Here is a 21,509-nt window from a genome sequence, read left to right as displayed (position 1 = left end):
GCGTATCATCGTATCGTCACGGCGTATTTTCCTACGTACGTTTCGGCGTACGGTATTATATGCAGTGTTAATTCTTTGTTTTTCTCGTGTATCATTCTGTGATCAATTTAACAGTGGGCAATCTATAGCATGGAAAAGTGATATCAATAAGCTCCTTACTAATCCGGCTTATTCATAAACGCAATGTTAAATTACTTCTCCCTATCATGTAATTCTGGTAATAATAAAGGTAAGATAAAGACTAAACGCCTTACAAAAATAAACTTGATATATTACACATGAGAATAAACAAAGAATATGCAAAATGTTTACAAATAGACATTTTGCTTATGGCATCGACTGGTTTTGTCGGACGTATCACGTTTCCCGCTTTTATTTGCAAGGCTGCTTGACATTCGGAAAACTTCACAATTATCATTGTATTGTTGTTATAGTGTTGTCAGCGATATACGGCCTTTCCCAATATACTATCTACAGAGATTAATTACTACCTTCTACTGTCACTAATTAGCAGTCAATAATATGAAGCTGTCCCAATATACCCGATAAGTCATTCTTATCGCCTTATATTGGGACGCGTGAGTTGCAATTTCGATACAAACTTATATCGCTGGTAAGCTATACGTCCTACCATTGACAGACAGCGTGTAGGGATAAGGTGAGTTACCCTCGATAAGTATATTGAGACAGAAAAGTTAACGATAGTTACGATTTTTACTCAAGTAGGCCACAACCGGAGATAGACTGAATATTGGGAACGGCCGTTAGTCAACATTTTTAATATTCTTGGTTTATTCTCAGTTGTAACTTTGTAACAAGTTTATGAATAACACAGTATGAGTCTGATGAAGAGTGAAAAACTGGTTGTTAGATGTATTAAATTATGATGTACCTACGCAGCTTCCGTGCCTCCGCAGCCGCGTGTTCCGATACACAATTTTAATCAACATTCAATCAAAACTTATCGTCACGAACAATATAAAAACCTTAGTGATTAAGATGCGCGTAATTGACTCTAGAGAACTTTGTGTTTTTCTACTAGATGAACGTAATTATAGAATGGTTGGACAGGACGCATTCTAGTGAATCAATTGTCATAGACAATTGTTGTTACAATATACTTTTATTAAATTACTAGCTGACCCGACAGACGTTTTTCTGTACATAATAAATAAAATAATGTTTTTTTATGGATTTGTCAATAATATTCCATAACATTGTAATTACTTTGTAAAATATGCTCCCTGTTGTTATAATGAAATTTTTAACAGGAAAACTACCAAATCGTACGTCAATAAATTCTCTCTCATAGAAAATATGTACATACAAAATAAATATTGGAAATAAAAATCGCAAATCGAAATGAAAACTATCCTATCTCTCAAGTTGAACTAAACTGCACTCCGTGAAGTAATCCCCATTAAAATTCGTTGATAAGTTTAGGGGTTCACTGAAAATAAACATCAGGACACTGGATTTATATATACAAAGATACTATCGACGGTTTCAAGTTGCTGCATGTGTATACCTTCTGTAACGGGAATTAATACAAAAGTAATCATTTTCACCCTTTTTTATTAGTGTTACAAATTAGTATTGAAAATATTTACGTTTTTCATTCAAACGCATGTTTCAAAAGTGAGTTACTTAAATAACGACATGAAAACGTCACCTGTGGCTGTATCCTTTGGAGATTTCACGTTAAATGTAGTTAGAACAATTGTAAGACATTGCAACGTGTTGGTTCGCCAAATGAATGCAAAGCACCTATTCATTCGTCGCTGTTGAGTCATCGTCTCTTTAGATATAATATAATCTTAACAGTTTCTCACTTACTTGAATAGTATGTTTATTTCGTATACATTTATTTCGTTCATTTATCTCGTAATGAATCACATCAGCGTCAATGTTTTGTGTTGAATCTACAGTAACTGTAATAGAAAGTTCGATATATTCCTCCATTTCTGATGGTCTTCATATTATGCCTTCTTCTGATTATATGAACCCTTTAATGGAAGCTCTTATTCTTGTGACTCTTGACCTCGTCAGATCTGGTCAGGTCAGTTTGGGGTTGACAAACTTTTTCTTAATTAGAGTATTGTGCTCTATTTCATGTAAGTGTACTTTTAAATCTATAGTATTCATAGAGTACGCTAAAATACTGTTTTTTTTACATAAACTGATTTTGCCAGTTGCCACCCATAGGCTGATCCGACAGATGTTCTTCTGTACATAATAAATAAAATATTGTCTTTTACGAATTTGTTAATTATTTCGTAATATTGCTCCCAGTTGTTATAATGAAATATGTCCATGCAAAACTGGGAACATGTTCTTCTCTCATGCACACTTCGTTTGTCTATACGCAAGTATATTGTAAGTCTATGATAGCAGCTATGCCGTATGCGGCATAGAGATTAAGAGAGTATTAAGAGAGAAAGAAAGAAAGAAAATATTTATCGACAAAATGGATACATAAAAATAGAAATTTAGCAGCGCTTTGCGCACTAGGCATGCCTTTATCGCGGAAAACAATTAGTGAACATACAAATACATTTAAGTTACAATACAGGTTCATGAGTGAGCTTCAAATTAAATGTTTAAATGAGTCTTGAAAATATTTGATAGAAGTAAAGTACTCCTTAAATTAATATAATATGTATATAAGTAACCATTATCTATGTGTTTAAGCACGTACATAATATTTATTTATGATTTTAGTAGTGATCTGGCAGAGTATGTGTTAATATTATCCAAAAACAAAAAATAAATGTTCCTAACGCATTCACAATCATCACGTCTTATATTCCAATATCAAGTTTATGAAGAAATAAAACAACATTGTTTTTAATGTATAATACTTACTCGCTCGCGGGTTAATACTATGTGGTAACTTCTGGTACATAATATTTCAAATGTTTTTCTGGCACAAAAAAATTTATAAGAGCTTTATGCAATGTCAGTCTTCTAGAATCGTGTAGACCATTATTCAAATAGTACAGTCTGTTAACGCTTACTGGTCTATATATATTAGAAATTTGTATGTTCATTAAAAAACATGGTGAACTATGTTGCCACGATTCATACAAATAAATTAATTTCATTTCATTTCGCTTTTATTAATCTGTACTCTTTTATTAATCTCTACTCGGTCAGAAAAAAATTGGCAACCCTGTGCCAGGTGTACTTTTAACATAAATAATTTCGATCCACATTCGCTCGGTAAATTTGTGCAGTCAATATGCCTTAAGCAAAACACAACATGATAATATGACTGTTAACACCCGGTTACAATTATTGAATTTTTCCGTTTTAAATCATTTAAATGAATGTTTTTGTCCACAGGTGGTATTTCCGAAAAATAAAGCGAATCGAGGCAGAAAAGAAACTGCTCCTTCCTGAGAATGAGCACGGCGCTTTTCTCATTCGAGATTCGGAGAGTCGCCACAATGACTTCTCCCTGTCTGGTGAGTTGCAGGATTTAGTACTTTATTAAAAGGCTTGTGCCCCTGCGATTGTCTGTATTCTATAAACAGGCAAAGACAAAGTAGTTCAGAACCTTTTAAAGCAAACACTGAATTTGATTGGTAAATTATACAATACCAACATTATGTTATTAATGTGAATATAAGTTTGTTTGTTACGCCGGAGCTATTGAACCGATTTTGATGATATTTGGTACAGCGATAGACTGAAGCTTTTGGAAAGGACATAGGCTACATTTTATCCCGGAAAATCCATGGTTTCCGCGGGATTGAATGTGAATAAATTATAATCTTTGTCAATGAGAATGAATTAGATCAATTTCATATAGATTGTTTACAATTTTTTACATTTATTCGAGGCTTTATAAAATCCCCGGTACAGATTCAGGCCCCGCTGATCACATCTCATTCATAAAAAAAAGTAACAGACCAGATGGTGTCATGTTGTGATATGTAATGTTCAATCTGATTATAATAGTTGAAATCCGCGCTCAACCATTTCTGTAGAAAATAGGTGATCTCTATCACTAACTTTTTTATTGATTATATTTTAACAAATTATTATACACTTTAACAATTTAATAATATAGCATGATGTTGTGATATTATTTGAAGTTTAAGTTAAATTGTTTCATTTTACTCAAGAATATACTTACTACAAGGTTGGGTAATTAAATGTTTACTTGCCAGAGCAACAAAACAATTAAATTAAACTCAATTACTTCGACATTGAGTATTTGCTCTTGGTTTGATAATTTGACGGTGATCTTTGGATTTTGCCGTTTCACATAATTTCATTAATATCCAAAATACATGGTATTGCTAATTCTTATTTTATAAATATTTGTCAAGGGTTTTATTTGGTTAGATAATCCTAAATGAATCCTGTCGGGTAAAGGACTTCTCCAGTTATTTCCATTTGCATCTATTTTTCCTGCCTCCAACCGGTTTTTACCATTAATTTCTACTATATCATGGGATTTGACAAAATTCTTTCTCTGTCTATCTCTTGGATACATACCATCATGGTTTTGAACCATTTATTATTTTCTCTTTTGTCCTGCACATTTCCTTATCAGATGTTCTTAGGTCCATTCCTTTTCAGTTCCTCTTATGTCGTGCCCATTTCAGTTCCTGTTATGTGCTGCCCATTTCCATTTCAGTTCCTTTATAATTAAAATGAAGTTCTTAATTTTCACTTACTTATCTGTTTGTTCCTTTTGCTATTCTCAACATACTTATATTTGTTTCTTATTTCGCTACGCGCGTTTTATTGTGAGACCGTAGCTGATATGTTAGAATGAAGATCTTATGAGTGTCTTATATTTTCTTTTTTATACAATTTCAGTTATTTTTCTTTATTATTTTATGGATAGGTTCAATTAGTAAGTAAGACGTGGCGGTTACATAACCTGCAGTTGTTTCATTTGATGCTGCGGTACATCTTTGTACAGGCTTGACAGACGCATCGTATGTAACTCACTCATCTGCGCTTGCACATCATTCGGACGACGCGGACGTTCAATTGCATGTAGACTTTCATTATTATTCGGAATGTGTATAAAGGTTCTTCAACAGTTATTTCTATAAAGGCATAAAAGGCATTTATTTTCTCAAAATTGATTCCTTTAGAATTCTTTTTGATGTCATTTCTTATACTACTAGATATATCTTTGTGACGTCAATAAACAGTGTAGGCTTTCAGCGTTATACCTTATTTTTTATGTATTATACTTGAATTACGACCTCTTCCATCTATACGTCAATCAAATTAATCCAATTCATTCTTGTTGACAAAGCTAATCTGAATGTTAATATTGTCAATATTGGGGTTCCCTGATACAGAGTTTATTTGTTAAAAGGCATTTTTGGCAAGCGCCATTTCCATTCATTTACGTTTCTTACGTTATCAAATTGTTTTGACCATGCGAGTGTCACTAAACTCGCACCCAAGGTCACGATTTGCGAATCACCTTTATTTTTGCGGACGATAAACTTTTAAAGCCGATTTATATGTTCAATTGCATCCCAAAAGGCGATCCGAGACTATTCAACTACGACTACTAAATTAATTTCTTGCTCTAGACATTTCAATAGCCGATCAATGGAACGTGATATGGTGGTCTCTTTTTTTAGTACATCTATGGGACGTATTGGTATTTTAAGTTTGATATTTATATGAATGTGACAGATACGCGTTTGTCTATATCCTATGTATACAGGATGTAACCGGACCAACTTGGAATACGTAAGGGTCCCCTATAACTGAGTCATAGCTATTGGCATTTTAGCAAGACTTCTCTTTTTGCAAAAAAGAAAAGGTTTTTGTAGACTTTTTTTAGCCAGCACTGTAATGCAATGTACAGTACCTACTAAGGGTAAATGTTAATTATACAACGTATTCAACTGCTGTCAGATGTTGCGGCGAAATACATTTCTTCTTTTTGTTTTTTTTTTGTAATTTTTGGGACTTTAGATTAGAATAAAGATTTTAGATTAGAATTAGGTAACTATGATTGAAAAACAGAGTGCATTGTATTTTTATTCTTATAAGAATAAAATTATCTGTATCACATATTTCTTTATTTTGAAAATTTTCAATGCAAATATATTCACTTTATAAGTCTTGCTGGGTGTTTTACAAAGAATAGGTACCGAAGCCAAAAATGTATTTGGTAGAATTTTTTGCCTGTGTGTCAGTATTTATGACAAATTGCAAGAAATACTTTTAATATTATATAATTTTGCTGCTTATATCGTCCACGCGGAAGGTGCAGCAACTAGTACTATAGAGATTTGGAACTTAAGATTGACATATTTAAAGGCAGATTAAATAAAATCTGGATTCTAAATAATCTTTGACTGGAGGTCGGATGGAAAGGAGTATGTTGAAAATCAGAAAAATTCAAAAGATTAGAAGTGGCATTAGGGAAAAGGATAAAAGTGATAGATGCTCTTGAGTACGCTGTAACACAAAAGTGGCACTTACAACGACAATTTGGGAAGGACCATCTGGCAAAAGAAAAAAGAGGCCGACCAAGAAACAGATGGGTAGATGAAAGAAAATGGCAGGAAAAGAATGGAGAGGAAAAGCACAGAAGAGGGATACATGCAGTAAGCTGGAGGAGGCCTGTATATACCCAGAGTGGGGTTTCAATAACATATATAATATATTATACGCGTAGTCTTAAGATAAAATTATGTATTCGAAGATTGCTGGAATAAATAAGAGGCTTATTATTATTGAGGTCGGATATTGAAAGTGCCTGTTATGCGGTTAATAGATACCCTCTCTCGTCAAGTTTATTGCTCTAAGATTTAAGCATTGTTCTCACGGCACCCGTGCGTTGAAAGAAAAAGTCACGAACCGGTTCCGTAGCCGAGTCTTAGGTCCAAATGTTCAGAGCAAATAGTCATCGTCCTCGGTTTTGTTTACGTGTACTATTACACTTTAAGGGTTTCTCCTCGTGCGCTACATTACTCCGAAACCATCACACACGTAACAGGTTCATGTCCAGCGTGAATGTTGCAATCTGCACGAAATTACACATCTATATCCTTACTGGCTGATGCCCGCGACTTCGTTCGCGTATATAAAGGGTTTTTAAAAATAATAAGCAAGTTTGGAATTGAAGATTATCTCATGTCCTTTTCCATTTCCCGTTATATTTTGAGGAAGATTGCTCTGGCAAACTAAACCTACTATTGGTATAGCTCATCGACGCTCGTTTTCAGGGATAAAATGTAGCCTATGTCCCTTCCCAAGCTCTAGTCTATCGCTGAACCAAATTTCATCAAAATCGGTTCAGTAGCTCCGGCGTAAAAGGGTAACAAACAAACTTAAATTTACACTTTTAACATTAGTAGGGATGTAAAAAAGTAACATTTTGATTTTACCTATCTTATTTTTGACATATTAACAAACTTGTGCACTTCGCTATAAAGCACCAGAACTACTATGCTTGCATATATTGTGACATAATGTAGCCTTTATACTGTCCCGAGCTCTATCAAAGCTATTCAGTAGTTTTTGCGTTTTGCCCGGCCATACAGAATACACACAGAGAAAAGGCAAACGATCAGACAATAATTCAATAAATTATGTGTGTGTGTGAGTGTGTTTCTATTTGTATTGCACCAGTGGGAGGCTCCTTTGCACAGGATGCCGGCTAGATTATGGGTACCACAACGGCGCCCATTTCTGCCGTGTAGCAGTAATGTGTAAACATTACTGTGTTTCTGTCTGAAGGGCGCCGCTGCTAGTGAAATTACTGGGCAAATGAGACGTCTCAACGTGACGAACGCAAATGTAGTGCCGCTCAGAATTTTTGGGTTTTTCAAGAATCATGAGCGGCACTGCATTGTAATGGGTAAGGCGTATCAATTACCATCCTGCACGTCCTGCTCGCCTCGTCCCTTATTTTCATTAAAAAAAAAAACAATTAATTGTGTGTCTGTTTTTGTTTGTATTGCATAAAAACAAAAGTCACTTGATGGATTGTATATTATTTCTTGTTATATTATATTACCTATATTAATACATCTCAAGGACATTTGATATTATATTGTCATCACTATTTTAACTAACAATTGGTTAAGCTCTGCTTGAAGTCTTTAACTAAACTGCAGATTATCTAATCGATGAAACCGACTGGGACTGAATTACGATTGTGTTTACCAATTACATTATAATATTATATTAACGACTTCATTTTAAAATACTTATCGCAAAAATAATGCTGCCTTTCTTCTCTCTAAGACCGCCAAATGTTTCCGAAACGGTGGTAAAGATTCAATTGACATCATAATAAACGATGACTTTAATCTCCTTATAGTCTCGCATGCAATCAAATGGATGAATGTATCTCAGGTAATTGCACCCCCAGTCAAATTATAAACAATAAAATATTTAAGAGGTAATAGTATTCGGGGCCTTTCCCAAACTTATGAATTCTAAAACAATATTTCTGTCTCGCTAACGCTAATAATGGCGACCACGTACCGGAAGACGCAGTGTTTGTAGGCCCCCACAAGATGGACCGACGATCTGGTCAAGATTGCCGGAATACATTGGATGAGGGTAGCTCAGAAACGATCGTCGTGAAAATCTTTGGGGGAGTCCTTTGTCCAGCAGCGGACGTCTTCCGGAGGATGATGGTGATGATGATGAACGCTGGCGGGACCAAAGTCAGTACGAAAAGGACAACTATAGCCCTGACTAAAAATCGTGTGTAAAAAACTCAAAAATCAGGATTTCGTTGTCGATAATTTCGTCATCCAATCGTAACAATTTTTTGGAAACTGAAATATTCTGTGTTAGTTTTTCCGCTGATTATTTTTTGATTTAAATAATAATAAATTAATAAAAGGCATTTATTTCAGGCATAATGAGACTCATAGTTACACAAAATTTAGACATTGTAAAGGGGTGCCAAGTTAAAAGTAAAAGTAACTAAAACTACTAGAATGTTTGCAGTAATTTTTTATTTTTGTCAATATGAACAGAGACACAGCACTTAAACACTAGATTCCTGATGTTTATATGATAATAGACTTAAACGGGCTATATATTGTTCCCCTATAGCCTATACCTCTATACACACACACACACACATACACACACACACGCACACAAACACCTCTTAAATACTTTTATCATTACATAAAATAACAGATGTACTCCTATTAAGTTTTGTAATTATTATTATTAATCCTAAATTGGCATATTTGTAAAGTTATAAATTGTAAGTCATTTGTAATGGAATATAGAGCTGTTAGATTATTAGTAATTAAATAAATAAGCCGTTGTACCTAAGCAGTGTTAGTCGTACTCACAAAATCACACCTACACTCAACAAATATATGCGCCAGTTATCTGTTACAGTATTTGTTATCTCAAAACTTTCGATGGCTCGCTCCGATTTTTTGTATTAATTTCTCTTTCAACAAATAATTGCGTATTACTCGAAACTACACCGGAACCTGTCTTGCGAATTCGCCTCAAGTTGCAAGGCTTACCGCGAACTCTGCCATAGTCTGACCATCGGTTGCGATTTACAGCGCCTTTACGACCGCAAAGTCTAATAATATTTTTTTCAAGAATGCCTTTTATATGTTCTTTTTACACTTTTATATTTTTTTCGGCTACGGCACAACTATGGAGGTATTTTGGTTGTGCCGTGAGAAATTTGTTTTTTCCCATCATATTTTTGTCTATAGTAATTGTGATTACTTTGATATATATATTTTATTGTTACTACAAATATTCGGCGGCTCCTATTTCTGCCGTGAAGCAGTAATATGTTAGCATTATTGTGTTTCGGTCTGAAGGTCGCCATAGCTAGTGAAATTACTGGGCAAACGAGGCTTAAAATCTAATAATCGCTCAGTTTTTTGCATTTTTAAAAAATCCGGAGCGGCACTGCCTTGTAATAGGCAGGGCGAATCAATCACCATCAACTAAACGTCCTTCTCGTCTCGTCCCTTATTGTCATGAGAAAGAAAAGTACCGAAGCGAAACAGCCAGTCTTTAAAACGCCTTATCGTCCAAGGTAAAGTGGAAGGCACTAGACCCTGCGAAAGGTCGAATATGCTATGGACATGTTTTGATAGCTTACAGAATCATCTCAAGTCGTAATAAGTAATTCAATATAATAGTAATATATTATGTATGTATTAATATGGATGCCTCTCGTGTTATGTGACTTGGATGTCAAACATTTTTTCCGTCTGAGTTGATTAATTATTGCACTTCCTTAGAATTTGTACGATTACGTTGATGTAACCTTATAAATAAATATTATCATAACTAATTGTTTCATCGTATTAACTTACTTACTGGTATAGGTACGCATTTTGAAATAGGAGTTTTTTTTATGATAATAAGGGACGAGACGAGCAGGATGTTCAGCTGATGGTAATTGATACGCCATGCCCATTACAATGCAGTGCCGCTCAGGATTCTTGAAAAATCTAAAAATACTGGGTGGAACTACAATTGCGATCGTCACCTGAGACATAAGATTTTAAGTCCCATTTGCCCAGTAATTTCACTAGCTACGGTGCCCTTCATACCGAAAGACAGTAATGCTTAGACATTAATGCTTCACGGCAGAAATAGGCGCCGTTGTGGTACCTATAATATAGCCGGCATCCTGTGCAAAGGAGGCTCGCACTGATATATACTAACCCCTTATTCATAATAGTCTGCTATCTTAAAGCATTGCTAATTCTCGCTCTGTCTTCTTCTATTGAACTAAGTCAGAATGAGAAAAAACACTCCTTAGCGGCTGTTTAAAGTTAGCGGACCATTATAAAAAAGGGGGTAAGTGTATTGCCCACATACTTCAAACCGATATGACACAGAATATAATATGTTACGGCGGCACCTACCAGGGCTCCTATTAAAACAAATTAAAATATAGAAATCTCATTACAAAAACATCCACCAATAATTCTATTAGATGTTTAATAGCAGAACGCTTGTCTCTTTAACAGATAGCAGTACAGGCGGGAGCACGACCAAGCACAATACACTCCACCCAAAATCAATCAAGAAAATTAATGCATTTAAATTAAAAAAACACGCCTCAAACACAAGCGTATAATTTGAAATGCCTGTGAGCCGTCAAGGCGCGCTATAACCGCGCGTCATTCACAGTTTTTCTTCGAATTGTTAATTTAATCTCAGCATTAACAAGTTGGATTCATGTAAAGTGTATTCATGTAAATGTGGTATCATTTTTATCCTCAACAGTTTTGTGTGAAATACTTGCATAATAAAATACAGGTTTACAATAATAATTATAATATTGTATATTTTATAAACAAGTATTGTGGATGCATTCTTTTAATCGTGTTTCGGGGTTTTTTCTGCGACGAAATATCTTGGATACGATTTAATTTTAATACCACTTCAAATAGGTGATAAAGTTATTTTCTATGCGTATTTCTTATAGATTATTGCATTCAAATATGCAATTTAAAATTCTTATTTAGAATAAAAACATTTGAATTTTTTCTAATATTAGCTTTCGTAATATTTGATTGTGATTTTCGTCTAGTTCAATACGTCTGATATATTTTTACACCCAACCACTTCAGCCTTGCAATCCTAAACAGGATCAACAGGATAATTTAATATTTAACAGTTCATGTAAAAAAAATAGTTTAAAAAAGTAACTCTTGCATAAGCTTTATAAAGGCGGAATTAGTTTTTAAAAATGGACAATTCGTTATCGATATATACCGATAGCAAGTCCACCATATTTATTAAATTCTATTTTCGAATGCTTTTCTTTGATAACTCAGAACACGTTTGTCCGATTAGAAAAGTTTTTTTAATTAAGAGGGTATTGTTCTTCCACGGGGTTCCATTAATAATTCGTCTTTATTAAGCAACCAGTCTCCTAAATATCGAAAAATATATTTTTTTAAGATGAGCAGTTATGCGAGATTGGAGATATTTTGATATAAGAGTAAAAAAAACTCTTTGATCGTTGCACGTAAAATGTTGCGACGATCTCAAGAATTTGTCCTTATTTGACATTGTCAGATAGAATGGAATCAATGAATCAATGAGTTTGTTATTAACATTTTGTCGTTAATATTACTTTTATGACAGACTGATCCAAATTGCGATAATTTTAAAATATTTTCTATGATATATACCTATAATATACATATTTTATCTTCAAAAAATAACAAAACCGCACTATTTTAAAAATGTAACAAAACTCTATATTATACAAGTTATTATTATCCACTATACATGAAGGCTATATTTTTGGATAAAATATATTGATTTCTAATCGATGTGAAGTGCGGGCGGGTTTAATGTTTTTAACATCATCACCATCATCATCAGCAAAGCAGAAGACGTCCACTGCTGGACAAAGTAATCCGGCGATCTTGACCAGATCGTCAGACCATCTTGTGAGGGGCCTACCACCACTGCGTCTTCCGGTACGTGGTCGCCATTCGAAGACTTAACTGCCCCAACGGCCATCTGTCCGTCGAACTATGTGCCCTGCCCATTGCCACTTCAGTTTCGCAATCATTTGGGCTATGTCAATGACTTTTAATATTATAATATATATTATTATTTACAGTGCGCGACGGTGATACGGTGAAGCACTACCGCATCAGACAGCTGGATGAAGGCGGTTTCTTCATCGCACGTCGCACCACCTTCCGTACGCTGCAGGAGCTGGTCGAGCACTACAGCAAGGATGCCGACGGCCTCTGTGTATCGCTCAGCAAACCCTGTGTTCAGGTCAGTTAACATCCGTGCAGATAATCACTGATTCTTCCAAAGGGTTCAGCGATTTATGCTATTTATTCTCTATGGCCAAGATCTATAGAGCCTACTTTGACTTTACTCAGACTTTACTTACGTTAAACTTATCTGATTGTGCTACGCGAATTTAGCATTCGGCTGTCTAAGCTTAAGTTCAATATAATTTCATCTGTCAAATGACTATCGAAATCAAATGACTAAACGAAATCGAAGATCATGCTAAGCTCATTCAGCTAAGTTATTTTTTTAAATGCAAATACGGATCGAGACGGGCAGGACGTTCAGCTGATGGTAATTACCCTGCCCACAACAATGCAGTGCCGCTCAGGATTCTTGAAAAGCCGAAAAATTCGGAGCAGCACTACAAATTGCGCTCGTCACCTTGAGACAAGATGTTAAGTCTCATTTGCCCAGTAATTTCAATAGCTACGGCGCCCTTCAGACCGAAACACACAAATGTTTACATATTACTGCATAGTCTTAGTCTTAATCTAGGCGGCATCCTGTACAAAAGAGCCTCCCACTGGTAAGTAAACTGAGCAAAACCTTCAACAACTTCCCTGGCATTAATCACACGTATCAAACTTTATTTGTAGCAGTTTTTTGGTATTATTCAATAAGTATATATCCGAGTAGTGCAACGTACAATATAGTTCCTTTTAAATACTCTGGCGATATAGGTTTGTTGTAAACTGGATGTAACGTGAGTCATTTGAATCGTTCGCGCATACTTTATATTATTCCTAGAATACAGTGGCATTGTTAACATTTTACGCATGGTTGCCACTGTGTTAGTATAGAGCTATGAAAATTGTTCCTTGACGTATTATGTACTGCTAATATTTTATTTTATCAACTCGTTATAACGTGTCACTGACTAGTAAAAAAATAAGGACTCCGTGTCACCCTAAATAACAGTGTAGCACCAAAATAAGCCGATTAACGTGTAAATACATAGCCCCACGCACACACTTACACAACTACAGGCCGATAGGCGGTCATTATGAGAATTGTCATCGTCTGTGACAGATCAGTTTGCGTCTCAATAAATTATTTTTTTTAAATGCCGTCGTGCGTTGTGAAAAAGTGTAAAAACCATACTATATAAGTATTTGTGACCATATATGATTATTTAAGGGAGACAAAATTGTGTAACTAATATCCCCTGTAACCGCACACACACACCGAGACAGTAACGGTGCTTCACTTGCTAATATCACGGCGCGGAGTCCTATTTTTACTCGTTCGTGTAACGTGTATGCAGTATGACAAGTATTTAAAACGCGGTCATACCTCAATTATCCACAAAAAATGGTTTCTAAGAGAGTCGATTACAACACAACGCAATGAAAATATTCCGACCCAAAAAATACAGTGCAAAAAGAAGGACTTAAAGAGAATTTTGAACCGTATAGAATATTTATATTAAATAATTTGAAATATCCAATAAAAAATTTGCTTCCTAAAAATAAACTTTGGAGTCAAAATCTCTGAATTTCAGCTATAACAAACATTCTTGTTTAAAAGAATTTAATTGAATTCGTACTTTTCTAAAAATTGTTCAAATTAATATGTAAATTTTGAGTAAACAAAAGAAAATCAGTAAAATAAATGCCCATTTGCAGCTTAGCCACATGATCAACATAAATATTGTAGCGTTTACAATCCTAGTCAGTCCGCGCCTTAATGATTTTCATTCCCGCTTTGAATTCGACGAATTGTCCTTATTCCGTTCTCCCATCTCCCATCTCAAGCTTAACCCGATGTCCCGTTGTTTTACGTAGGCGTTACGTATGCTCGTATTTTAGTATGTAGTCATTTTAAATTTTAATTTTAATCTCATTGAATTTCAACTTTATATTTATAGCGAGTCGGTCACCTTTACAGGAGCGTTGTTTCATATTAAAGTAGGAACAACAATTATTGGCAAGTTTTCATATTTCTAGTCGCTATCAAAATTTACGTTTTGATGTCCATTTATTGGTATAATTCGGCAAGTGTTTTCAATTTTTTGCCAGGGGCGTGAATTGGTTTTCTAGCAAGGTAGGCACTGTAGATCTAACTAGTCGTAGTTGAGCCTGAAGATTGCTTAACGTTGCTATTTAGGAAATTTAAGAGTGGGGTTCAATTGAAGTTTAGTTATAAAATAACGGTACCAAATTAAACTTAATTAACTTTAAGATTATATTTGATCAGGTTCATAACTAGTTAGGCACTGCCTAATTGCCTATATGATTATCACTTTTAAAGCTAATCTAATCGTAACTATTTCTATTAAATCTAATATTTTATTATGTATCATGGTAATATTTTTCGCCACAAGGACGTTCATAGAACAGTAGCTTTTAGTGATGAAAGTTATTGTTGTCATTAAATTAAATTGTAATCAGTGGACCAAAAGTGCTCAATCTCCAATCTCCAATACCTTTAAACGAGCAAGTGTTGTATTTAATATATAATCAGAATCTCGGAAACGGCCCCAACGATTTTAATGACGTTTAGTATACAGGTATTTTCGGACGCGAGAAATCGATCTAGCTAGGTTTCAATTTAAAAAAAATGTAGGTTTATACGTGTTTTAATGAGAAACAGCTAGAAAATAACATTAGAATACAAAGGTAAATTTCGAGACTATATACAAGACTATAAAAGCTCAGATAGGACATTGGGTGATCCGGAAAGCAGAAGACCCCGGTTCTTATCCAGATGTCCTATTAGTTATTTTTTGTTCAAGTTTTGTACATTCTTAAAAATCCGAGCATTGCTCAGACGTCCGGATATTATTTTTAATCAGTTTTATTTTTGTAATCTTATTTTTTCTCTTCACAAAACCTATTACAAGAAATTTTGTATTAAACAGTCGTAGGTAGTAGCTTTACTAGTTTACAGTATATTTGCTAAAGCATAGGTAAATTCCTAACACCCTACAATGATCACCTTAGAGTATGTCAAACATGTCGTTCTCGTACACTGCTTTTGGAGTTGGCCAACTATCTGCTTTCATTTAATTACAATTAATTATAGAATCAATATGACTAGCTGCCATAACCGGTGTTACAGTAATATCTCCATGATTACACGTTTCCGTCATTTGCGCCCTATTCCAAATCAACAATGTTACAGACACGTGCACAGCTCTTACACGAAACACTCTGAAATTGTCACGTACAAATTAAACGCAATCTTTACGACTTCCAAGTAATAGGTTTGTTGCATAACTTATATAAATACGTCTCATTTGTGATACATAATGCATGATAAGACAAATGATTTACCGGTGATGCAGCTTTCAAAAATGTCGCGTCTCAGTTATTCCAATCGTGTGGTTTCCAGCGTTATGCAATTGTGTAGTTGTTAGAATCGCCATTCCAGTTTGTGTTCTCTGTGTGACCGCCACCAAGGTTGTCTTCGGAGTTAGTTTCGGACGACTTTTACCGTAATTCTATATATAACACAACTTATGTAATGTCATCGCAGTTTGAATGTGTATATTTAACCTCTTCTTCAAGGCATTTTTCTATGACATACGTAATTTTTATACGATCGTTGAGGATGTGAATTAATTTTATATCTATCTATATTCTATATATATACAATGAAAATGGTCTTTGTGTGAGTCTTAATCACGCCTAAACCACTGATCGTATCGACATGACAATACCACAATTCGATGCGAAATTGATCCTAGATAGTTTATGGCTACTTTTTTTTTATTGTAACGTTTATTCCTTTTAAAATTGAATTGAAAAGGCGGGAACGGCTAGTTTAGTATAATTATGGTGACAAATGTATGACTGTTCAATATCTTTTACAGGACTTTTATGATAGCTATGCTAGAAAAATGATATGCGGTGTTCGTTAAAAATTGTTACTCAAGTTACATTTGTAGTTAAAACGTGCCCTCTTTGTAATTGTTCGATCTTATTGCCTTGTGTATCGAGCAGACAGGTCATTGACACTTTAGTCGCTCCTATCCTAATATCAAGATCCTTCGAGCAGCTCCTGCGACTGGCTTCTAAGAGCAATGCACTTTGCAATAAAAACTTAGAGATACAACTACATTTTTATTTTGCGTCTTTTGCTGTTCTTCAATGTCAGCTATGTCAATTTTATCTAATCTGTTTATTTTCATAATAATTATAATAAAATCACTTTTACACGTCAATTTTTAACTGGCTTCTATCGATAGGTCTCCCTATCCAGAGGAGAATCAGTAAGCCAGCCGCACATTATGGGCTTGCTTTTAAATTATATTTTTGTAGTTGGAGTAGAATGCGGAGTTAGAGCAAAGGCCACAGTATTCTTTTACTCGTTAAATGAATGTTGTTATTGATTTATTTTCTTCTTCACACTTGTCAACATCACTCACAAATATTCACAAATGAATAATGTTTCCACTTTACTTTGTAATCTTCCCAATTCATAAGATCTTATTTGTTAATCCGCTTCTTTCGACGACTAATCTATCTCAAAGGACAACTGAAAGTAATCAAAACTAATTTATTAGCGACTGTGCAATGTCACAGTTATATTATAACAATAACATAACATCACAATGTTCAAATGTTATTATAATTGAACGTAACAAAACAAAGCAAAATAAAAATCACAAAAGCCTTTGTTTTGCCAGCGTCAACTGTTCCTAGCCCAACCGTATGCTTAGCGAGGGTATATAAAGTTAATGAATCCTATTGTGTGAGATAATTTCATCAATCATTCGTTTTATTTGCTTTAATATATAAAGTTGTGTTTAACATTTGCGTTTTTATAGTGACTCACGCATTTGCGATATAGGAATGTATTTCAAATATTACTTTTTGTTGGAATTATACTGAAAATTTAAAACAACATTTATTAAGTTAAAGAAAATCCAAATAAAACTCGCACAATTGTAGCTGAATTTTTGCGTAAAAGCTATATTTTATTATGTAAGAGCGTTCGGACGGTTCGAGGCCCGCGCCGTTCATTAATTTTGGTTACAAATTTATTTTGTATAAATTAGTATAGATAGAAGTGAGGGATATCACTTTAAAATAACAAATTATTTAATTTGAAGGGCGACATCTCAAGTTAATATCCTAATAAGTAATTATTGGGGTTGAGCAGGTCATCAACTGTGAAGTACATCCTGTAGATGGAGCTACAACCTGAGAGTTGAAGAAGATATACAAAAACTTACGAGCCGTGCGTACTCGAACGGTGGGCTCAGTAGGTAAGAGCGCTTGCACGGAACCCGAGCGGTCGAGTTTACATTGTTCATAAATTTTGGTTACAAATTTAATTTGTATATTTTTACTATAGCTTTTACGCGCGACATCAAATATTACTTTCCTAATAGTATGAGTTTATGACGTCGGAACTATACCGAAAATTTAGAGCAACGATTCGAGATAGCTTTTTATCTCTATAACACGATTTCTTACGTAAATTATCCAAAGTAAGTAGAATAAATCAAATCTCTCTGTTCATTTATATCAAAGAAATGACACCTATGAATGATAAATGTTTACATTACATTTACATTTTACTTGTTATTTAATTACAATGCATGTGAAGCGATTAAAAAAACACTTAAATTTCATGCTGTACACGAATAAGTTGAAAAGTAAAAAAATAATTAATTAAAAACCACCAGAGTTTATTGTACAGTAAATTAAATGCATCAATCACACACACTGTAAATAAATAAAGGTATTATGTCAACAAATATCTAAATATATATAAATCCAGTGTCCCGATATTTATTTTCAGTGAACTCCTAGACTAATGAACGGATTTAACTTCATGGAATGAAGTTTATTCCAACTTGAGAGATATGATTTTTTTATTTCGATTTGGGACCCACAATTATTTTTATTTACAATATTTGAATTTATTAACGCACGGTTTGACAGTTCTGTTTTAAAATAATTTCATTATAACAACAGGGAGCATATTTTACGAACTAAATCTTAATGTTATGAAATATTATTGACGAATTCCTGTATGTACAGAACAACGTCTGTCGGGTCAGCTAGTAATTTCATAAGATGACTTATAATTTTAAGAACATGAAGTAGAGTTCGCTATACAGGATCATCCAGTCACCTCAAAAACACGAGCATTAGGTTCGACCAGCCATCGTTTCCATCGGCCATATAAGGGAAAGGAACGACGAGGAATAGTCCTATAGAATAGGACCAAAATCTATAAGTCGTTTTTCACATAATATTATTTTAAACAGACCTTGCAATTTACTCGTGAAACGATTAAATTTATTTAGAATAATTTATCGACAATGGTATTTGGGCCAAACAGAATTGGAAGCTATATATCATACTGCGGCGCAGCGCCGTGCTCATTTGCCGTAAAAAAGTCATGCGCATGCAAATAATCGTGTATCATCTAAAGGCCCCGAAACATTTCAACTTTCGACTCATTAATATTTCTTTTACTTTGGGGTATGATCTCGCAATCTTGAATGAACGAGAAAGTAACTGAACGCTTCTAAAAGGACATTGTTAAAAATTATGAACTCATTTTTATGTAGCTTACGGCTTTTCTCAGAAAATTAGAAGGCAAATGAGCTCGGGCGATGTCATATTTTGATTGCATGCTTTGGAGAGTTGGAGACCTTTAGGATCAGGTCTCTTTAGTGTAATTATTACATACGGAATTATAGCTTTCTCATAATGATGGGCCTTAGTCGCTTGCGAGATTAAATAAAAAATGAGGTGATCCGTAGGAGAACCAAAGTCACCGATATAACGCAAACGATAGCGAAACTCAAGTGACAGTGAGTGGGGCACATAACCCGAAGGACAGATGGCCTTTGGAGAGCCGAGCAGTAAAGCCCTTGAATGGCGACCACGTACTGGAAGACGTAGTGTTGGTAGACCCTACACAAGATCGCCGGAATAGGTTGGATGATGAGTGTTGGACCTGATGTTGTGGAGGCCTTTGTCCAACAGTGGACGTCTCTTAGCTGTTAAGTTACAGAGACGGGAGATTTTTTTTCAAATAGGCTTAAACTAAGCGCTTTCGACACTACAAATATCTCTTTTAAATTATAGAATTTTTTCGTAATAAACAATATTTTCGTAAAATGTTGAGCTCGTGAGAAGAACATACCTGAAAGTCAACGGCCACTATTTTCAATCGAATAGAGTATTTAACAATGGCTGTAATATACATAACAAATTGTCAATACATGAGTCGTGTTTAAATAATATAAATTATTTCATGAAAAGTAATAAAGAATTAAATGTATAAATTATCGTATATTGAATGCATCAAACTTTAGAGCTTTTTTTACTCATTGTTTGTGTAAGGATGCTTCGTGAACATAGTCGGTACTGGCTAGGAGCCGATCTTATTCCTAGCCAACAGATATGTTTGAAGCGTTTAAGCAAAAAGCTATCATATATTGTAAACTTATAATGTCAAATATTAAGTACTTAAAAATTAAACAAAAACTAAAAAACACGCTTTTAATAGAAAACCGAACTAAAAAATAGAAAATTTAAAATTAACATCAATTCCTTCATGAAAATTATTAAAATTAACAAAAATCTTATTTTGCAAATTGAATATGGGAAAATTTTATCAAATCAATGTATTGTCTACGAATTAATTTAAATTATCTACAAAGTTTGACCCAAATCTGTCTGTTTAAAGTGGGTTAAAAATGGAGCCCCAAATGAGTCGGTTACAAACAAACATACATACAGGTGAATCTAATAAAAAGCGTGTAAAAATTAATATGATGGTCGTGATCACTGTCACAATTAGTAATTGCATCCATCCCTCACTCATACTATAACTCGGAGATTACAGCACTAAGCTAAAACTACTTAGTGTAACCAAGTTATCGTTTAGTATTATCCTATTAGGAACGGAGAAGACAATTATTATTTGAACGATGTGCACGTATTACACATTACATTTATTTACAGCTATTAGTAGTTACATTCTCTATTACAAATCCGATAGTTTGTTTTAATATTTTACTGTTAAATCAAATGTCCTTGTTCAAGATCGTTAAGGTATGTAAATTAACGACGTTTGGCTATCCATTTTTTTTAAATTATTTCCTGTACCAATATTGAACTAATTTTTAAGTTAACTACAAACAATTACACTTTTCTTTTGAGATTCAACAATGTCTTTATGTATAGAAGTGATCGAACTAAAGGTTCCTTTAATAAGAGAACAGACGTTTATCCATATATTATTATTATATTTTGTTGCTGTTGAATTTAAAGTCTTTTACGCCTTACAGGTCAGATACAGTCACGCAAAATACTACCAAATATATAAATTCTAAACAAACTTCGCAAACACGTTTCGTAGAATTTACCCATTTTTTATGTAAATTTTAATCGGAAGCACACATTATTTTCGGTTCATTCGTATTGTATGTATTTACTTTGCTAGCCATTACTGCATGCTTTCATGGAACTAGTTTTTGACTGGATATGGTTGAACGGAACGTGATTTTGGAACTAAAGTTTGGAATGATTAGAGCGTCTTTAAATAATATGTAATAGTATAGTTTAAGAAGTCTCGTGAGGATGTACCTAATCAGATATTGATCCCTGTCTCGTCTTGAACATAATGAGATCAATTAAATAATATAAACAACTATTTTAATGGACCTGTATAGTTTAACTTCGACAGTTGGTACGAATATATAACAAAGAGTAACAACATTTTCCAATTCAATACTTATGATTACCACAGAGTAT

At 34.1% G+C, this 21,509-nt stretch overlaps 2 protein-coding genes across 3 annotated transcripts in view; one reads left to right on the top strand and one right to left on the bottom strand.

Moving 5' to 3' along the window:
- The window catches only part of LOC126979478 (G-protein coupled receptor dmsr-1-like), a 416,322-nt gene that overhangs the window by 143,395 nt on the left and 251,418 nt on the right, over positions 1-21,509 (bottom strand). The gene's annotated exons all lie outside the window — the stretch shown is intronic.
- LOC126979387 (tyrosine-protein kinase Src42A) overlaps positions 1-21,509 on the top strand; it is a 114,273-nt gene that overhangs the window by 65,707 nt on the left and 27,057 nt on the right. For both annotated transcript variants that reach the window (XM_050828660.1, XM_050828659.1), the window contains exons 2-3: positions 3,346-3,467; positions 12,596-12,759. In XM_050828660.1, the coding sequence (XP_050684617.1) occupies positions 3,346-3,467; positions 12,596-12,759 (286 nt within the window). The remainder of the gene's footprint in view (positions 1-3,345; positions 3,468-12,595; positions 12,760-21,509) is intronic.

This window comes from Leptidea sinapis, chromosome 3 (genome assembly GCF_905404315.1).
Source record: "Leptidea sinapis chromosome 3, ilLepSina1.1, whole genome shotgun sequence".
NCBI lineage: Eukaryota > Metazoa > Arthropoda > Insecta > Lepidoptera > Pieridae > Leptidea > Leptidea sinapis.
This window is presented reverse-complemented; position numbering and strand designations above follow the sequence as displayed.